This window comes from Cryptomeria japonica, chromosome 11 (genome assembly GCF_030272615.1).
Source record: "Cryptomeria japonica chromosome 11, Sugi_1.0, whole genome shotgun sequence".
Classification (NCBI taxonomy): domain Eukaryota; kingdom Viridiplantae; phylum Streptophyta; class Pinopsida; order Cupressales; family Cupressaceae; genus Cryptomeria; species Cryptomeria japonica.
In genome coordinates this window covers 464,410,780-464,430,994 of record NC_081415.1, presented here as the reverse complement: position 1 = coordinate 464,430,994, position 20,215 = coordinate 464,410,780, and the positions used below count along the sequence as shown (strand labels likewise).

Sequence of the window (20,215 nt, the reverse complement as noted above, 5' to 3'; positions counted from 1 at the left end):
TTTTCACTTTACAAAAATATCTTACTATTTTTATTTTTAATTTCCTTTACTAATGTTTCTATACCCCTAATAAACACATGTTCTAGATTTTCTCTATAAATTTTGATCTACTTATCAAAATTTGATTTCTTATATATATATATATATATAGGATTGTTATACACTTCATTCTTTACACATTTATTTGCTTTTTAATTATTTTGGTGCAAGTTATGTGACACACACACACACTGATGCAATTTTTTAGGATGCATCCACTTTGAAAAATAATTAAAAAATATATTCAATAAAAATTACAAAAAATATACAACTAACGTACTCACTCCTAATTATATTCCTCACAATTAATTTTTAAAAATACTAAGTGTAACAAAAAAAGGGGGCACATACCATATACTATGTTATATTTTAGTGAGAAAACCAATAAAACTTTTGTGTGCATGCAACATTTCATCCTCTTAATCTTTTTTTTTTTTTTTTAAACTTTATTAGTTTAGAAACTTGATTCAAAGTACTAAAATTTTTGGTCTTGTCATATCTTTAAATTTTTACTTCATGCATATCAAATTACTCATCCAAGTTTTGATTTAGCTAATTAAAAAAAAAAAAAGTGGCTAATTTTGACTCCCTTTTTTATATACCATTTCCATGCACTTACCCCCATTTGATCAAATGGGACGGGCAACAATATTCTCCAAAATAGATTCATAGTTTGGTTACCAACAACTACTGATCAAGAAATAAAATATTACAAAAGACTACATTTAGAACTAGGTATGGCTATTACAAGTTATTTGTTTATCTATTTGGGTTAACAAATGCACTTGCAAAGGTTCCTAACAAAAAAATTGAGAAGGAGGTGATAACTGTTGTTTCCTCTAGAGGTCCTAGGTTTGCCCTACTTGCTAAAGTTTCTCCTAAAGATGTTACTCTTGAGTCGAAAGAGAAGGGGTTAAAATTGAGGAAGAGGAGATCTTGTCCACTGAAGATGATTTTGTCCTTGAAGTTGATGATGATAGTGAGGCCACTGGTTTGGAGGATTTCATGTCATGCATAGAAAGAAGATGAAGACAACTATTAGGAGGAAGATATGTTTTGAGAGGACAATGAAATCACCGATGAGGGGGGGGGGGGGTAATGAGGACCGTGAAGAACATAAAAAATGATATTGATGTTGTGAAAAAATAAGGTGCTAATTTTTTTTAGATTAGATTAGAATAGAGTGTAGGTAACAGACCCTCAAATGAGAAAAAATTATTGAGAATAAGATGGAAGAAGTTAACAGGAAACAAAATACTAAAGACACTGAGAGTACTTTAACCTCCTTAATTTTTTGTCATCGATGGAATCATGAAGAAGGCAGTTATGGGAATCTCAATAAGTCAATCCAATATCAAAAAATGCCTCAAGAGAAGCGACCAAACTAGAGATGTCAAGTATCTGGATTAGAAGGAGGACAATAAGGCTATGAATTAGTGGAAAGAGGCCATGGTGTATCTTCAAAAGAATTAAGACATCATTTTAGTCCCTAAGAAAAATGACTAGTTTTTCTTGATTCTTAGTCTATGCTAGTTTTTTGGTTGGCCCATGTGCCTTGGCCTCTCTACTTAAGACTTTACAATTTCTAGTTATCTAGTTTAAGACTTTACTATTTTTGGTTATCTAGTTATCATAATTTCTTAGTTATTTTTTGATGTGGGGTCCTTGATGACTGACCTATTGATTGTTTGGTGGCTGGTTAGTGCTTCATGTTGTTTCTAGTGATGTGACTATTCTGCTATTTTGTAGATGGAATCATGGCCCTTTCTCACTAATCTAATAAAAAATTAAATGCACTTGCAACCTTTAGATATTATTTGGATCGATTTGTGTTATTCTTTTTGAATGAAAAATAATGACTTAATCAAGAAACAAAAGGAATCATAAATACCATTTGAGGCCTATCCTATAATGGCTAATGAATAATCAACTATATGACTAGTTGTTAAAGAGTTCCTTTTTTCTAGAATTAGATACATTATCTTGGACATGTCATTTCCAAGAAGGTGTATCAATAGATTTGAAAAATATCAAGACTATTATGGAATAACCCATACCTTAAAATATCACACAAGTGAGGATTTTTATGAGACTTATGATCCATTATTACAAGTTCATTGAAAACTTATTCTAATATTGTAAACCTTGTTGCCAATCTATAAAGAAAAGGAAATATATTTATATGTACTAAAAATTTGAGCTCGCATTCCACAAACATAAAAAAAAAAAAAAAGGTTTGGCACAAGGTAGCTTCATTATATGTGATGTTAATCACAACAATTTTTAATATTTGGTTAAGTACAAATTGAAATAAAAAGTAATTTATAAAAATAGAATTCAAACACATGATGAATTGAAATATTAAGGGTAAGCACTTGTTAAGTTCATAGTGCTAATGTTGAGAGAAAGAATGATATCATACATGTTTTATTACTTGAATTTAGAGGTTGCTTGCAATAAGTCATATTCATACATAATTATAATTATCCTTCAGTAGTGTCACACTATGCATGAAATGAGTTAAATGACTTTGATAACAAGCTTATGATTCTAATGTCTCGTGCTAAAATTAGGAAAATAATTTAATTAGGCTTAAAAGTATTTAAATTGGGGCCATATAAACCCTAAATTTGTATTAAAGTTTACCAATAACAATACAACCTTATTTAACCTTGGATTATATTAAATATCTACACAATAGCCTAAAAATATTGATGCTCCACTGCATACTTATTTTTTAGATAATAATTAGAAAACCCTAATAGACCTAGGAAATTCCTCTTTTTAATTTTAATTATTAACAATAAAACGTAATAGCATAGATGAAGATGAAACACAATTTTAATAAATTTACTAGATAATTATATTAGAGTTGAACACTAATTTGATATTTGACAAGTTTGTTGTAGTCATCAGTTTCTTATCATTTAATTTTATAAATCTAGGACGATGTCTAGAGCTATCTACAATAAATTTTTTGGGTGGATTTCAAAATGGTAATTCAATTCCTAAACTCCAATAATGCCAGAGTAAATTGATCTAAGGTGCCACTTCCTATCATCTTGCTTGTAATGTAAATCTCACACACAATTCAACCATCTATTCTTAAAAAAAATTAACACATAAATATAAGTAAATATAGAATCTGAAATGAAAGAAAAAACTCATCTATACTATAATAATGTATGAAAACCAAACATATATAATGAAATTAAAATGAAAGGAATTGAGACATAAGAAAGAAATATTGAAAGATAAAATTAAACAATCTAGGAAGTGTTGAAATACAAGTGCTTTGTTTTAATTTTGGAATTTTCATGCTTTAGAACACCTACAAGTTGACAAAATGGACAATAAACATAATTTAATCATAACACATCATAACGACGCCTATTGAATAAAACCACAACTAGACCCACTTGTTGAGAATAATCATTATGTCATATTGACATGTTAGGTGGTAGGTGGGATGAATAGTGAGAAATGATAGGAGTGGTCAAAGCAGTATGAAGGGATGACCAAGTCGATAGCACAATAAAAGAAGGAAATGAAGGCAAGGGATGATTATGAGGTATGCATGGATGGATAAGTTAAAAAACTGGACAAGAGTATAAAAGAAAGCTAACTTGGGAGGAAATTCATGCCAAGAAGGGAAATTCCACAACTTCGATGGCTTACACTATTTTGGAAAATTGGTCACGCCTCCATACTTAAAAGTTTTAGGGATCTTGTGTAGATGCATGATGGATGAAGGGGAAGAAATTGTACACAAATTTGGATTATGATAACCACAGGTGGTAGGAAATGGGCACTTTGGATCACAACATAGATTATGGAAAAAAGGGGACATGAAATGTTCACCTCACTCAATTTTGCTTGCTCTCAAGCAATTGTAAGTTCAACTCTCCATCTCTTACTCTTTGAAATTATTTGAAAATATTAATACTCCCTAATTCTTCCCAAGTACCCTCTTGAGTAGGCATGTTTCTCCATTGAACTAGATAATTTATGATGACTCCACATCCCAAAATTACCCACCTCTTACATAGATAAAACAATAAGGCAATTAATCCTACATATGCCTCCTTTTGACATGATGATGAAATGAAAACATCCACAAACATTGATTATGGAAAAAGGGGACATAACAATGATGATGATTATATAATTCATATCTAAAATAATATGAGACTATAAGGATTAACTATTGTCAACTTATGGCTGCCACAACGGTCCCGTTGACGGATGGGGTGGCTTCCCCCATGGTGGGTGGCTCTGTTTCTTCACGACCTAAGGTGGCTGCTGGGGGTTGTGGGTTGCAGGTTGGTGTTTCTTCTGTTGAGGTTGTCCCTCCCATTGTTGTTAGGAAAGAAGGTGATGTTGCCGACTCTTTGGTTACTAGATCTACCCCGGTTGCTAGATCTGATCGGTCTGCTGGGGTTGATCCTGTCTCTGGGGAGATTGCTGGGGCGGTCCCTTTTCTTGGTTATGTTACCAGGGCTGTTTCTGGCCCTAGCCCTGCTGGAGCTATGTTGTATGCTGGTCACTCCATGGTTGTTGGGTTTCCAATGCTAGATTCGTTGGAGTGGCAAGATGAGGCTGCTAAAGTTGAAGACAGTTGGATTAAGGTTAAAGGAAAACATTCTAAGCGGTCCTCACCTTCTTTAAACATGACCCTTCGATCCCACAAGAAGGGTTCCATAGGGAAATCCTAAGTTAGGGGGGTTGTCTTTACCCTTGTGGGCAGCTAGAACTTTCTTTGCTTTTTTCTCTTTGCTACCCTTTGTTTGTTATGGTCTGCTTGCAGTTGGTTCATGGTTTGGTTTTTCTTTTCAAGTAGCTTTTTTCCTTGGGGTCTCTACCCTTTCTTTGTTTTATTCCGTCTTGTCTTGGTTATGTTCCATTTTGTGAACCTGATTGAATATCTCATGTTGTGGGTTGCAGGAGCCCCTTTTAAAACTTGTTTTGTACAGGGTTTTGGGTCCCTTAAAAGCCCGTTTTTACTTAATTAAAAACTATTGTCAACTTATAACCTATATAGTCATTAATACATGAAAATGTTGGTGATATCCAACTAATTCAAATCCTCTATTTGGCTTAGTGCTAATTGTCTTTAACTATTAGATAATCTAAGCTAAGAGAATCTCTTTAGATTACCCAATACATATTGATACAATCTTAAGAAATTTAGTAGGAATATATTGAAATTTAACTTATATGATGAAAATATAGCTCAAAGTGGTTTAATTAACAATGGAAATAATTGAGGGTTTCCTATGGTTTTAATATATTATCTTATTTTTAATTATCCTTGTCATTATAGGTATTTCATACATTAGACCAATTGGTTGATCAATAGAAAATGAGATTGATTTGTATAACAACAACAATTTCAAGGATGATATTTCATAAACATATTCCTGTCATTAACAAAAGGGCATGAAAGACATGGGGGAAGAGAAAAACAACAAAAACATAAACTCTAATGATATATTGTGAATTGAAGACAAAGACAATTCTATTTTGAATTTTGCACTTTGATAGGTCCTATAAACTAATTTGGTCTAAATGACATTAAAATTTGCATCATCAAAATAATGTAATAATGTTAAGATGAAACTTCATTTTTTAATTAAATCTATAGTTTTTAGTTTTCCTATAAATATAGATGAAATGTTTTTAATAATTAAATTCTAATATCATCCCTCATGTTTTCATATAAGTGAAAATAGGAAAAAAACAATTCTCTTAATTGTTGTAAATTCCATAATATTATAATAAAATGGAGCTTACTTTTTTAGAACATTTATATCGATAAAACTTATATAACAAATGACAACATGTTGAAAACAATATCATTGAAAGAGAATGATTTTTTTTTTATAAAGGGGTTATCCCCATGACTTAGCTCATCTAGAGGTTTTGTTGGGGTGAGATGAATCCACCCAGAGATGATGACAACCACTTGAAAGCCATCACCATTAGGTAAATATGACAAGACTCAAACCTTGGACCTATATGGAAAGAACCCAAAACCTTGGTACGAGCTTACCGCTCGAACTATGAGGTTGGCCCTATTAATGAAAGAGAATGTTAGTACATTATTAAAAAAACTTATACCCTTTCTCTAATCACACCTTGCAAAGTTTTTTCTAAGTGAACATTATCAATGATATTGTATTTGCTAACTTTTTCTTTTAATATAACAATACATTCATTACACTAATAGCACAACTCTCAAAACATTTTTAAATTGCATATCGACTACAAATATCTCACTCATTCAAACATCAAAATGAGATCACTACAAATTCTTTATGAGCAAATACACTAGAAATCAACTATTGAAGACCAAGTACTCACTACTTATAAATCAACCTCTATTTAGTAACCACCTCATGAAATATTGAAGACCAAGAGCCACAACATTGAATTCCACATTACATGTCCCTATAAGGAATTGAACTTGAGTCTTCACAAAAGCCATCACCATCGGGTAAATTTGACGAGACTCAAACTTTGGGCCTACATGGAAAAAACCCAAAACCTTAGTATGAGCTTATCATTCAAACTACGTGATTGCCCCCGTTAATGAAAGAGAATGTTAGTACATTATTAGAAAATCTTATACCCTTTCTCTAATCACACCTTGCAAAGTTTTTCCAAGTGAGCATTGTCGATAATATTGTATTTGCTAAGTTTTTCTTTTAATATAACAACACATTCATTACACTAATAACATAACTCAAAAAATGGTGGGGCTTCTTGCCTGTAGTGCCTACAACCTAGGTTCAAACCCCGCGGGTTCATCTCTACCGTGTTAACAATGGAGCATGCTTTACCATGGGGAGAACCTTGGAGAAATGGTGGGGCTTCTTGCCTGTAGAGCCTACATCCCTGGTTCAAACCATAAAGTTTAAAAGGGGACTTAACATTACTAATTTGTTCCACCACTGCTGCCTACCGCTGCCCTAAGGCTGCCTGTGTCTGTCGTTGCGATGCCTACTGCCACTGCCCTAAGGCCGCCTGTGTCTGCCGCCGTCGCTACCCTAAGGCAATCTATTGCAGCGAAACCAGTTGTCTAGCTCCCTGTTCCCCCTTTAACGGCTGGTGAGGTTGCTTTGCCTGGCTCTGTAGGGGTTTCGCCTAGTACCGTGAATGGGGGTTCTGCAGGGGTTTCGTCTGGAGCTATGATTGGGGGCTCTGCAGGGGTTTCCTCTAAGGTTGGAGATACGGTGCTTCCAGCGCCCTCTGCTGCTAATCGGGATGCCTGTGGCTTGGGGCCTATGGCTGTTACTGTATGCAAACCTTTGGTTTTCAAGGTGTCTGATGATACTGATATGGAGATCATCCACACTTCCTCTGTGTTTGAAGCTCATGGTCTGATTTGCAGGTTTCAGGGTTTCTGGCCAAGCCTTCCTCAGCTGCACACTTGGATTTCTCAAAGCTGGGAATCGATCATAAAAGGTTCAATTAACATCTTTCCTTCTGCCAAGGGTTTTTTCATTGCCAAATTTGAATATGAAGAGGATAGATCGAAAATCTTAGGTATTAATCCTTTCAGCTGGGAAGACAAATTTATTTTGATGGTTAAACCCTGGTTCCCGGGTTTTAACCCATCTACAGATTCATTTAATGAGATTCCTATTTGGGTTAGGCTCCCTAACCTTCCCCTTCATCTATGGACAGACTCTCTGCTAGAGGAAGTGGGGGATGCTTTAGGCGAATTCTTAACGATTGATAAGGATTCTTTCCAAATTTATCACTCTACTTATGCTCGGATTTTGGTTAACATTGATGTCTCTAAAGGGCTTCCAGCTGAGTTAGAGATTAAATCTTCCTTGGGATCTTGGGTCTAACCACTCGACTTTGAAGGTATCCCCTTTAGATGTTGAAAGTGCTTCCAGACTGGACATGTTGCTGCACGGTGTGAAACAGATAAAAAGAAAAAAAGATCTGCTACTTGGTGGAAGGGTGCATCCTCTGAACACTATTTTGTTAAAAAGAAAAGCTTCTCCCAAGTGGTGGCACAGGTTTCTTAGGTTGATGTGCCTCTGGTTGCTGCCTCTGTTCCTCAGGAATGTGTGGATGCTTGCACCCCGACTGATCGTTTGAAAAATGCTAGATCTTCTTCTTCAATGGATGACCCTCCCGCATCCCAGATTGTTGGTGGATCTTCTGCTGTCCCTACCTTTGCTGTTCCTGCCTCTCTGGATGCTGGCTTTGTTCCTCCTGATGATGGGAGGTCCTCTATTTTGGATCCATCCTCTTGGCAAAAGGCTACTGCTAGGGTTGAGGAGGGATGGATTACTGTTAAAAGTAAAAAATCAAAATTGTCCCAGTCCTCTTTTGATATGACCCTTCGATCCCAGAAGGGTAGGACAAATTCTTGATCCTTCCTAGTTGGGTTAGGGTTGCTGGTTTTTTGCAGCCTGTTGGTGTTTGGTTGGGGTATTTGTTGTTCCCCTTCTTTTGATTGGCTGTGTCGAGTCTCTATTGTGTTCTGTTTCTTTGAGTGGACTTTCAAGTTTATCTTTCGGTTCAAGTTACAGGTCCTTCTAAAACCTGTCTTGTAAAGGGTTTCTGGTCCCTTAAAAACTTGTTTTTCCTTAATCAAAAACATAACTCAAAAAATATTTTTTAGTTGCATATCAACTATAAATAGCTTGTTCATTTAAGAATCAAAATGAGATCGATACAAACTTCTGATGAGCAAACACACTAGAAATCAACTATTGAAGACCAAGGACTCACTACTTAGAAATCCACTTTTAGTTAGAAACCACCTCATCAACTATGGAAGATCAAGAGTCACAACTTAGAATTCCACTTTAGATGTCCCTATAAGAAATTAAACTTGAACTTGAATCTTCACAATGAAATCCAATGTTTTAACCAATAAACTTAACCCCTTAGACTTGACTTTCAAAATATTGATATAAAATTCACGAAATTATAAAATTTAATTTAAATAAAAAACCTTAATGTAATTAAAACTCCTTTGGTAGACCTTGGTCACTTCACGTGCATTGACTAGGTTAGGGTCTTAAACCTCCCAATCCCATGTGCCGTTTTAACAAAGGTAGTTGATGAAGATCCAAAATATGGTATTTCGTGAAAAAATAAAGTTGTACGTCTCTTTTTTTTTTTTTTAAATTATTTTACTACATTAACTTTTATACTTTATTTTACTACTATTGGATAAGTTTAATATATTTTTTAAAAAACACCTAATCCAGGTATTTCATCACAATGTGAGAAAGCACTTTGAAATCTAATAATGGGGGAGGAACCCGACAAATTTGGGTTGTCAATGATGTTCAACGCACGTTGCTAGGAAACGCGACTGTAAAAATTGGTCATTACCATGTTTACGGGTATTTATAGAGCACACGAGTGATGAAATAGCAAAGGCTTGGCTGAGTTAGCGTCGATCGGAACAAGCTCTCTGATTTTGGTAAGCTGTTAAGAATTTAAATCTTTCCCTATTTAGTTGTCGATCGCTGAAACTTTTGATCTTTTTTTGTTTTGGTTGTTTTATATTTGAGGGTTTCGATTTGTCAGAGCTTCTTTGTTTGCTGAGATCTTATTTTTAATTCTTTGGTGAAGTATTTAGTTATAACTGGCAAGGTCCTGAATCGATATGGTGAGCCGAGTTGTATGATTGAGTGCACTTTGGTAGTATTGGATTAGGGTCTTTTTTAAAAAAAAGGGGTTTTTTCTGGCTGTTTGTATTTGTAATAGGTTTTTTAAGTTGGCATTCATCTCTTGAACTATTTAGTGAGCAAATCAACTTTGCAAGGGAACTGTTGAATCCCTAGTTTTCAAGATGGCGAGTGCAGTGAAGCTAGAAAATCTTTTGTGGTTGCTAAATTTCACTTTTTTATTTTTATTTTGAGTTTTTTTGTGTATCCAAGAGTTTTTTGCTCTCAATTTGGCTTGTCTATCCTCTGATCTACAATACTGCAATTTTTTTGGAATTGGAGAGACGTATAAAACAAGTGAGCTTAAGAGCTATGCTTGTTGCAAGTTGTCTTGTCTGTTTGTATTTGTAATAGTTTTTTAAGTTGGTATTCATCTCTTGAACTTGTTAGTGATCAAATCAGCTTAGCAAGGCAACTGTTGAACCCCTACTTTCAAGATGGCGAGGACAGTGAAGCTAGAAAATCTTTTATGAAATCTTTTGTGATTCCTAAATTTTACTTTTTTATTTTAGTTTTTTTGATGCTGTATCCAAGGGTTTTTTGTTTTCGATTTGGCTTGTCTATCTTCTATGAACTGCAATAATGCAATTTTTTTTTGGATTGGAGAGACGTATTAACCAATTGAGCTTAAGAGCTGTGTTGCAATTTGTCGTGTCTGTTTGTATTTGTAATAGGTTTTTAAGTTGGCATTCACAACTTGAACTAGTCAGTGAGAAAATTAGCTTAGCAAGGCATTTGTTGAATCCCAACTTTCAAGATGGCAAGTGCAGTGAAGCTAGAAAACCTTTTTTTAAATCTTTTGTGATTGCTAAATTTCACTTTTCTTCTTTTGAGTTTTTTGCTGCTGTATCCAAGGGATTTTGTTCTCAATTTGGTTTGTCTATGCTCTATGATCTGCAATACTGCAATTTTTATATGAATTGGAGAGACATATTAAGCATGTGGGCTTAAGCGCTGTGCTTGTTGCAATTTGTCGTCTGTTTGTTCAAGTGGCACGTTTTCTTGAGCCAGTTTTGTTTTGTTTTATTGAGATCTATCCATGTTTAAAGTTAAGCTATTTACACAGGTGGAAACAAAACAAGAAAATTCAATTTATGTGCCTAATATTTTGCTTGAATTGATGCCAGTTATTGATTTTTCTCTGCTTGTTTTATGCAGCTCCATTCCAATCCATTTTTCGTAAAATATTCAAAGAATAAAACATGAGTTCAGCAACGGCTTCAGATTCATTAAAGCCCAGAGGTATATTTCAATAAGCTATGTCATGTAGAACTGTAAATCATTAATATGAAAGAGTTAGCTCCAACATGAATCCTGGAGAAGAATGTGTCTCTAAGAGAAATTATGTTAAAATAATGATTGGAATTTGTATAATAATTAATTATATAATGGTACATTCTATGCCAAGTTCTTCCTCAGCATTTACAAATATTTAGCATATAAGTGTACATGACATCATGTAAAAATCTGAACTAGTTGGTTTTGATTATCGTTACCAGTACCACAAGATGTATTAGACTTACACCCCCAATACTTTAGGCAACTGTACTCACTCAATTCATGTGTTCCCTTATGACATTTTATGCCATTCTTTTCTTCATTATGATGACTACCGATTTCTGAAAAACCATTACCTGCATTTCATTACTCATCCCTTAGCTTTCCCCCTTCGTCCTCCTCTCAGTACTTCTCTTATAGATGTTATCACTACGAGTCTTTCATCCCATTCTATTTCATTTATTCTCTGAAGTCCAATTTGGTTAGTCAACATCCTCCAATTATTTGTTCTATACTTCACTTCTTATTTCCTTTATGTTTTTCTGTCACTTGCATTTTGTTCTAATATGTTCTCATCTTTCCCATATGTTTCTGTCCAAATCTTTATATTCATATTTATTAAACTTGCGTCTGTTCCTCCATCCATTGTGTTTTTCATCAGTTTGTTATATTTTGACTGTTGTTATAGCCCTTTAAGCGATTTCTTCTACTGTATTTTTATTAGTTTGCAATTTTTGTTTGTCTTGGTTCTTATCTCACTGCTGGTAACCTAAAAATATTCTTAATAGAATATCATAGTTGCTGTCCATATCACCCGCATATTACCTTTGAAAAATGAAATATTAAAATTAGAATAATGTAGGTTTTGTTGTGCTCAATGATTTGTTGTGCAATGATAATGTGGACATTCACTAGAGTGTGACTGAGGTTCGTGTAAGCATACTATTACTCTAGAGTGGACATGTGGCAAGGTTGTGATGTAACAATCGTGGGATACATTCAAGGTGACCTATGGTTATAAATCCAAAGATTGTTCCTCAAGTTTAACCCACACCATAATAGGGTGTCTAGCAATAGCAAGTTAACCTTTTCAAGGATGTCTTTGTCCGCAATATACAGAAGTGGTCCTCTTCAGCTGCTGCACATGTGAGCCCAGCCCGAGAGAAGTGCTTGCCTCTCTGCAGTTTTCTCTTCTTTTATGTGTCAAGTTTCTTCTCCAATTGTAGCTTGTCATCCTTTAGGTCTAAACTTACTTGAGTAGCCAATTAATAAGATATTAAGATGTAGTGAAAAAGCCATTTTTTTAAGAAGACATTTAACATCCTAGTTGTATAGGATGCACAGATAATTGATCTTCTTAATCGTGGAGCCAACGACTGGGTATCCATTCTACCAAGTTTTTCTATGATTCAAACCTGGTCCTATCTCTTACGGTGTAGTGCCTTTGTATGTACAGAAATAAGAGTGCTGTAGTATGTTAAGAATGAAGACTGAAAAACACATTGAGCTTTGACATTTAATTTTTGTTAACTTATAAATACTGTTTTCTTTTCCAAGCCTAACGGAGAGATGAAAGAGTTTTTCTGGACAGAGATTATCAATGAGAAATTAACACTGACATGGGAAACTCACTATCTTTGATTGAAAAAGTAGAAGTTTGTGCAGCTACTGAACTGTTCGGATTTGTGTATTCGTATTTATACGGAATATAGATTACTTTTGTTTTGTAGTTGTACTCAGGCTACAATTTTACTTAGTATTCGCATGGGAAACTGATTGAGGCTGTGATATTGGTAGATGTGTGCATTGTTGGTGTTGCACGTACGCCTATTGGGGGCTTGAGCGGCTCTCTGTCAACCCTATCTGCAACCAAATTGGGATCAATAGCCATTGAGGGTAAGTTTCACTTAAAAGTAGATTGGAATATAGTCATATATTAAATTGATTATTCAGTATGCAAATTCATGGTTAAAAATGAAAATTACTTTTATTTTTTTTTAAATTTGTACAAACTTCTTTCAACACATACTATTTTTATTCTTTTACTTTACAGCTTATGAATTGTTTCTTTGTTTGCAAATTAGTCCAAACGCTAATTGACATTCTAACACTTTTAAATGTTTATCTAATGCTCTGCAGCTGCTCTTAAGAGATCAGGTGTTGAACCTGGAATGGTCCAAGAAGTGTTTTTTGGAAATGTTTTGAGTGCCAACCTGGGTCAAGCCCCTGCTCGACAGGCAGCACTAGGTGCAGGAATACCTAATTCTGTGATATGCACTACAATCAACAAAGTTTGTGCATCAGGAATGAAGGGTATGGCATGTTTTGACTTCTAAATATAATATGCAAATACTATGAGTAAGATTTTGACGGCTACCAAGGCCAATGTAACTAGTCTTTCATAGAGCAACTTTCTTAAATTTTTAAATTTTGGGAAAAATAAAAATACGAAAAAGAAAGATATTTTTCTAAACCATAATTCCTTTAAGGTTTTTTGTTTGGAACATTAGGCTTATAAAGGATTTTTTATTTTTTTTAGCAACAATGTTTGCTGCTCAGAGTATCCAGCTAGGAAACAATGATATTGTTGTGTCTGGAGGCATGGAAAGCATGTCAAATGCCCCTTATTATCTCCCTGATGCCAGGTATATGATTTTGGAATCCTTCTATAGTAGACTTTTGTGTTCTATTATATTATTCTCATTGGCTGACTGGAGGATTGGAATTAATCTACTCGATGTTGCATAATTTACTGCTAATGCAAAAAGATGAACCTTATTTTTGGATTTCTGTAACTCTGAATAGAAAGGGTTATCGACTTGGGCATGGGAGTCTTGTTGATGGAATGTTAAAGGATGGACTCTGGGATGTCTACAATGATTTTGGCATGGGGGTATGTGCAGAGTTGTGTGCAGATAACCATACCTTATCAAGAGAAGACCAGGTACTTTTTACCATCTAAATTTATTTAGCAAAAGAAAAGCTATTTTAACTGTTTTCTTAATATGTGAATTTGGAAATCCCAGTTAATATTTGGTGTTAGTCCAAGCATTTTTTTTGTGCAACAAAAATCAAATTCTTCTGTATACTCTTATGGAGGAATTACTTTGTAGTTGTGTTTCTTCAGTTAGTTTAGAAATCAGTTTCAATCCTAACTGTGATCAAGTAGGTTGAAACTAAAAAAGGCAGCCATCATACTGTTGTAAGGTGCACACATAATGGCTACTATCTATTGTGTGACCGTCATCAATGAATAAGTAAAACTGGCAGCCATATGCCACTTTCCTCTTTTTCTAACCAAATAGGTCCCTGTTTCTGCATATTCATTCCTACTCTTTTCAAAGATTCCAGGCATAAATAAGTAAAGCATCTGATATGTGCCAAATTTGACCCAATAGTACGTAAAATGGAAGCCATCAAAGTTGTGTTACACTTTATGTCCAATCATTTGCAGTTTTTTAAATTTTTTCTGGGCTAGAGATGGAATAAGAAGAAAGTAGTCATATTGCTTCTCCAGATATGAATGTCTATGGCTTCAATGGAATAAAAACACTTTCAGCACAATCTGTCCTGTTTAAAATACATGTACTGATCAGTCATGCAGACCCTTGTATTTTGTAGATATTAATAGAAATTCCATTAATTTTTTTATTTTCTGTAAATTTAATACTATGAATGATTATTTTGTGAAAAAGTCTAGATTCAACTATATCTCCGTTCAAGGAAACTGTTTGGTGTTGGATATAGTTTTGTGTGGTTTTTCGCATTGTGAAGTCTATAACTCAAGGTATTATTTGTTATTTTCCTGAATATGCGATCCTTATTGCGATGGAGTTTTCCATAAAATTGCAATCTTGTTAGTACTTTATACATTATTGCACCCAGATCTTCATGAACTGCTCTTTATCTTGTGGCACAAAGTATTTTTTTAATGCAAATAGTTTGCTTATGGGAGAATTTATTGGCAACATTTTCTATATAGTGACCTTTTATGTTCTATACATAGGATTATGCCAACTAATTGCTTGATACTGGCATCAGGATAACTATTCAATTCAGAGCTTTGAGCGTGGAATTTCTGCCCAGAATGGTGGTGCTTTTGAATGGGAAATTGTGCCGGTATGTCTGGATTTTGAATGGAATAGCTATTAACCATAGCTTTAAACCTTTAGCAGCAGCAGTCATTATATATCTATTTTGTTAATGCGCGTTGGTCTTCTTGAATCTGATGTGTAGGTTGAGGTGTCAGGAGGAAGGGGAAAGCCATCTACGATTGTTGACAAAGATGAAGGCTTAGGGAAGGTTAGGCTTCTTAAGATGTATATAGCTTGTTAAGAGATAAATTATGCAAATGACTTATCAAACAACATAATATTGATTAAGTTACATCTAAATAATTTTCTCTGTATTCTGAATTTCTTTGGTGCCAGTTTGATCCAGCGAAGCTAAGAAAACTAAGACCAGTTTTTAAAGACGCTGGAAGTGTGACTGCTGGCAATGCTTCAACTATTAGGTTGATAATCTCTCTCTCTCTCTCTCTCTCTCTCTCTTAAATGTATTTTATCCTCTATTTTATACTCAATTTCTTGTTATGTACTCATACAGAATCAACCAACTTTTAAATGTCAACTTTGCAAATTTGTATATTTTCAACTTATATGTAGAGTAGAATTGTGCTATAGAAGATGGTGGAGTGGATTGAGTGTGTTTAAACTTTAAATGGAACTTTAAATTCTTGTAGAGAAAGCAGGCATGTGGGGATCCTATAGTTGGAGTTGGGAATCCATGGCATATTATTGAATATGTGGAATAATTGCGTAATGGATTGATGAATTTTGATAATCTGTTAATAGCAAAGCATCTGGAATGAATGTGTGTATGGATCTATGATCATGAGTGGAGGCTTATGAGCCGACACAATGTATTTACTTAGTGAAAATGAATCCCGAAGATTTAATGATTAATGTTATGTATGTTTCATTGTTGAATGTATCTTATGAGTTGACCTCTTAATTTAAGAAATAATTGAAATTGATATGCTGATTTAATCTGGCTTTGTTCATATTTTATGGTAGTGGACTCATTTTCCAAACTATACATTTGTTTAAGTTTGGGTGGTTTGGGAAGAAGATAATCAGAGAGGCCCTTGCTCTCAAATAAAATAGCTTCTATGGTGCATTTGATTATTTTCAACTATTAACTTTATGCTCTTTGTTTCTTCCTCTTGCAGTGATGGAGCAGCTGCTCTGGTTTTAGTGAGCGGAGAGAAAGCACTGGAGCTGGGTTTACAAGTTATTGCAAAGATAGTAGGCTATGCTGATGCTGCGCAGGTGTTTCTCTTTCCATACTGTCTGTCATTTGTAACTTCATTTGAAGGTTTACCCTTGCAATGTTTAATTGAGTGTAAATTATATTGCAGGCCCCTGAACTATTCACAACCGCACCAGCTCTGGCCATCCCAAAAGCTATTTCAAAGGCAGGCCTGGAGGCTTCAGTGATAGACTTTTATGAGATAAATGAAGCATTCTCTGTAAGTTTGATTTCTGTAAATACATACTTTTCTATAATGTATCATTGAGAATCTTGATGACATTTAATTTTGGAGATTTGATGAATCTCTCTGTAAATTTTTTAATTAGCTTTTTATTTGAAACTCTGGCAGTTAAGAGTTAGGATGTTAAATGGAATATAAACTATGTTAGACAGTTTCCTGGATTGGGGACAGCCGGGTATGGAATTAAAAAATAGGGAAGATTAAAATATTGATATGAAATATTGAGAAGACATTCATCATATGCATTATAGGTCCTTAATACATAACATTAGAATTTTATTGAGAATTTCACATTAGAGTTGAACAAATTAACAAAATTTAATTTCTTTCATGATTCATTGTCAATATGCTTTTGATATATATTATATAAAAATAAAAAAATACAACAAAATGCCTTAAGGCTGCAAGTTTCAACTACAAAATAACAAATACAAGAAAATAATATACTGCTACCCTTGAGCTTACAAAGAACTTGTACATTCAATGAGCTTATCTCCCTTGTCTCAAGATTGTAGTGGTCACACAGTTGAACACAGATTGCTTCAATAAGATCATTATCCCAAATTGTTATCATTGATCTAAGATTTTTGGACACAAGTTTGGAAGGAGATTCCACAATTTGGAAATGGTCCGCATTTTGATGAGAAAGGTGCCTTAACTGGTTTTACAGTCTGAAAATTTATTGCCCCTAATCTGATAGAAAACTTGTTCTTTTAGGACCAAACTAGCATGCTTTAATGACTGAAAAGCTAAAATTCATGTTTTCCACTGACATCCTAACTGTTTTGTCAATGGAAACTGCTACCTTATGTTAACAAAAATCAGTTGATTGTCATCTGTGTTGAGAGCATTAAAAGGGATCTCAAATTGTGCGTATGAGAATTTGAGAATTCACTGTAGTATGACTGAAATCTCTGCCATTATATGTTTGCAAACTTGCAATTTATGACTGTAAAAACAACTAAAACTTTTGTATTCAGTGATAGAAAGCCACCATCTTGGGATTGAAACACCACCTTGAGAGGTACAAATGGTGCTAGAAATCCTAGGTATAGTTTTGCCTGATTTTACCTTGAAAATCTTGCTATTTTGCCAACTGAAATGACTGAAACTACTTTCAAATCTTGCAAAGTCAACCCTAACAACATATGGCTGTCATAAATCACAAAGAAGCTTTAAAATCTGCTGTTTTGCAAACTGAAATCTCTCATGTAGGGCTGAGAGTGGTGTAGGGGTCAACAATAAAACAAATTTTAATTCATTTTTGCCCTTTCTTAAAGTTGGGTATCAGTGTTAGGGGATGGCTGGCCATCCCCAGGATGGTTGGACGTCCCTAGCCATCACAGGGATGGTCAACTGTCTCTGTAAAGTCCCCGTGTTTCCAGGATGTTAGGGCCAATTTTTTTTTGATCGGGGATGGCAGGGGCACATTTCTGAGGTATCCCCAGTATTTCCAGGATGTTAGGGCCAATTTTTTTTTGATCGGGGATGGCAGGGGCACATTTCTGAGGTATCCCCAGTATTGGACATGTCAAAAAATGTCAGCATGATGGATGCATCCCTAGGGAACATAGAAAATAAACACAATGCAATTTCACCTAAATTTCTTGCAATCTCAGGTGGGTTAGCTGGATTCTACAGCTTGTAATGATTTCCTGTTTAGGAATGTTTTACTGCAGTGATGAGAGAGCTCAATTTTCATTGCAATTTACGAAAAGAATAAAATTATGTTCTAATTAAGTTCATTTTTGGCAGGTTGTAGCTCTTGCCAATCAGAAGATACTTAACCTCAAGCCAGTACGTTCTTTTTCAAAATATCTTGTAAAGTTTAAAAGTTTGGTGCAAATTTGATCAATGAACTGTGGTAGATGCTCAGTGCTGTATCTTATGTAACAGCATAGTAACTCAAGTCAATATATCAATACTACAGTCAAATTTTTCTGGCTTGTCATAATATAACACCTTACTTTGCGTCACCTTCAGGAAACTGTAAATGTACATGGAGGAGCTGTATCTCTGGGACATCCACTTGGGTGCAGTGGTGCTCGCATTCTAGTTACACTTTTAGGGGTTTGTATCTTACATAACTTTGTTAGAACATGGGAATATAAACTTTGTTTTTGGCTTTTACTTGTTAAGATCATCTACATCACTTCTCCATTGTTCTCCATTGTTCTCTGCCCTGATATATTGTACACTAAGTAGAGTTATTCTCTATTGTTCTGTTCTGATATGTTAAAAGCTAACTGAAAGTATTGTGACAGGTATTGAAGCAAAGAAAGGGGAAATATGGAGTTGCAGGAGTCTGCAATGGTGGTGGTGGGGCATCTGCAGTGGTTATAGAGTTCATGTAAGCTAATGTAAGACTCAATGAGAATATAGGACATAGCTGGAATATCATATTTCTAATTGCCATACCATGTTACTATATTCGATTTCTAAAGATGTTTTCCTTTAATTTCCCCATTTATTTATTTTGGAATGAAATATAGGGGCTTTCTAATTTTATGGCTTGATCTGACACCTCTGACACTGTGCATTGCAGTGAAAACCCTAAAGATGGGCGATGCTTATTATGAGGACACATACTGTAGGGAGATATGAGTTAGAAAACATCATTTAAAGGAACTTCTTGTTAGCGTATCAGCCAGTTTAGAGAATGAAAATAATCACCTTCTCTCTGACTATCAGCTCTTGCTGTAGTCATTTTCATAATTATGTGGCACCTGAAAGGAGGCAACTTTGTTTACGAGCCCAGGAATGTTTCCCAGATTTGAGTAATTTGTTAGTGTATTTGAGCTAACTAGTTGAAATAAAAAATTCTGCATTGAAAGTCAATTTCATTGCACAGCGTTGAGTTCAGTAAATTGGGATCATTTTCACGTACTTGTACGTTGTGAGGATAATGTATTGAATCATCTTTGCATTGATTGCAGTCAAGTCATGGAATTTAATAATAATCTGGCAGGATGTTATTACTACCTAGCGTTCATATGGACAATGGTTCCTTCTTAAAATTTTAATTTTAAAATATTTTAACATCATTTTAAAATTTAATTAGCCGATTTTCCTCATGTCTGACGCCGCAATTTTTTTCGGACTGATTTTACGTTGCCGGTATGGATACGTAAGCGCACAAGCCAAGTACTACCAATAGTCTGAAATTGAACTACCCAAATTAATACAGTCCAATAAGGCACGAACATCATAGCGAAAGTATTGATTTTCTTTACTTAATGCCTCTGCATTTATTCCTTCAGGTGCGACGTATCTACTGTCCAGCCTGTTGCAAATTTTTATACGAATTTTTTATTGCGAGCAGTTTAAAACCTTGATATTTTTGGATCTCTGTAACCTCAAACACCAATATTTTTAAATGCATCTTTTGTTTACTATGAAATTATTCAAGCAGCGGGAGATGGTTTTGGTTTTTTTCATTCTTATTTTTTTTTACTGTGCTAGGGTTTTGTAATTTTTCTCTGCAAACTCTGCCCATTTTTTTTATCATCCACATTGTTTCCAGCATGCCACAATTTTGCAGAACCTTGAGATAAGTCACTTGCCATGGTTTCAGTGATTTTTTTGAATCATTATGCAACCAGATCATTTTTTTGTTGTGTTTTATTTCATTTAAAAGAGT

The 20,215-nt window shown here is 34.5% G+C and overlaps 1 protein-coding gene across 2 annotated transcripts; it reads left to right on the top strand.

The window, feature by feature from the left end:
- The first annotated feature begins 9,282 nt into the window (after positions 1-9,282).
- On the top strand, positions 9,283-19,556 carry LOC131068315 (acetyl-CoA acetyltransferase 1). 2 transcript variants are annotated; one of them, XM_058003486.2, is made up of 15 exons: positions 9,283-9,496; positions 10,902-10,985; positions 12,819-12,917; positions 13,161-13,334; positions 13,561-13,666; positions 13,827-13,965; positions 15,063-15,140; positions 15,258-15,323; positions 15,452-15,534; positions 16,252-16,351; positions 16,441-16,551; positions 18,331-18,372; positions 18,559-18,645; positions 18,840-18,925; positions 19,121-19,556. In XM_058003486.2, exons 2-15 carry the CDS (start codon positions 10,946-10,948, stop codon positions 19,152-19,154), a joined length of 1,245 nt encoding a protein of 414 aa, XP_057859469.2. In that variant the 5' UTR covers positions 9,283-9,496; positions 10,902-10,945; the 3' UTR covers positions 19,155-19,556. The 2 variants fall into 2 exon arrangements, with proteins under 2 accessions (XP_057859469.2, XP_057859478.2); XM_058003495.2 differs by having other exon boundaries at positions 9,307-9,496; positions 18,840-18,935; positions 19,121-19,260.
- The last annotated feature ends 659 nt before the right edge of the window (positions 19,557-20,215 follow it).

Excerpts from the sequence above, each read along its gene's own strand:
- LOC131068315 (XM_058003486.2), top strand. The coding sequence starts at position 10,946 with ATGAGTTCAGCAACGGCTTCAGATTCATTAAAGCCCAGAG. Across the intron at positions 10,986-12,818 it reads AGATTCATTAAAGCCCAGAG|ATGTGTGCATTGTTGGTGTT; the intron begins GTATATTTCAAT and ends TGATATTGGTAG. Across the intron at positions 15,141-15,257 it reads TTGAATGGGAAATTGTGCCG|GTTGAGGTGTCAGGAGGAAG; the intron begins GTATGTCTGGAT and ends TCTGATGTGTAG.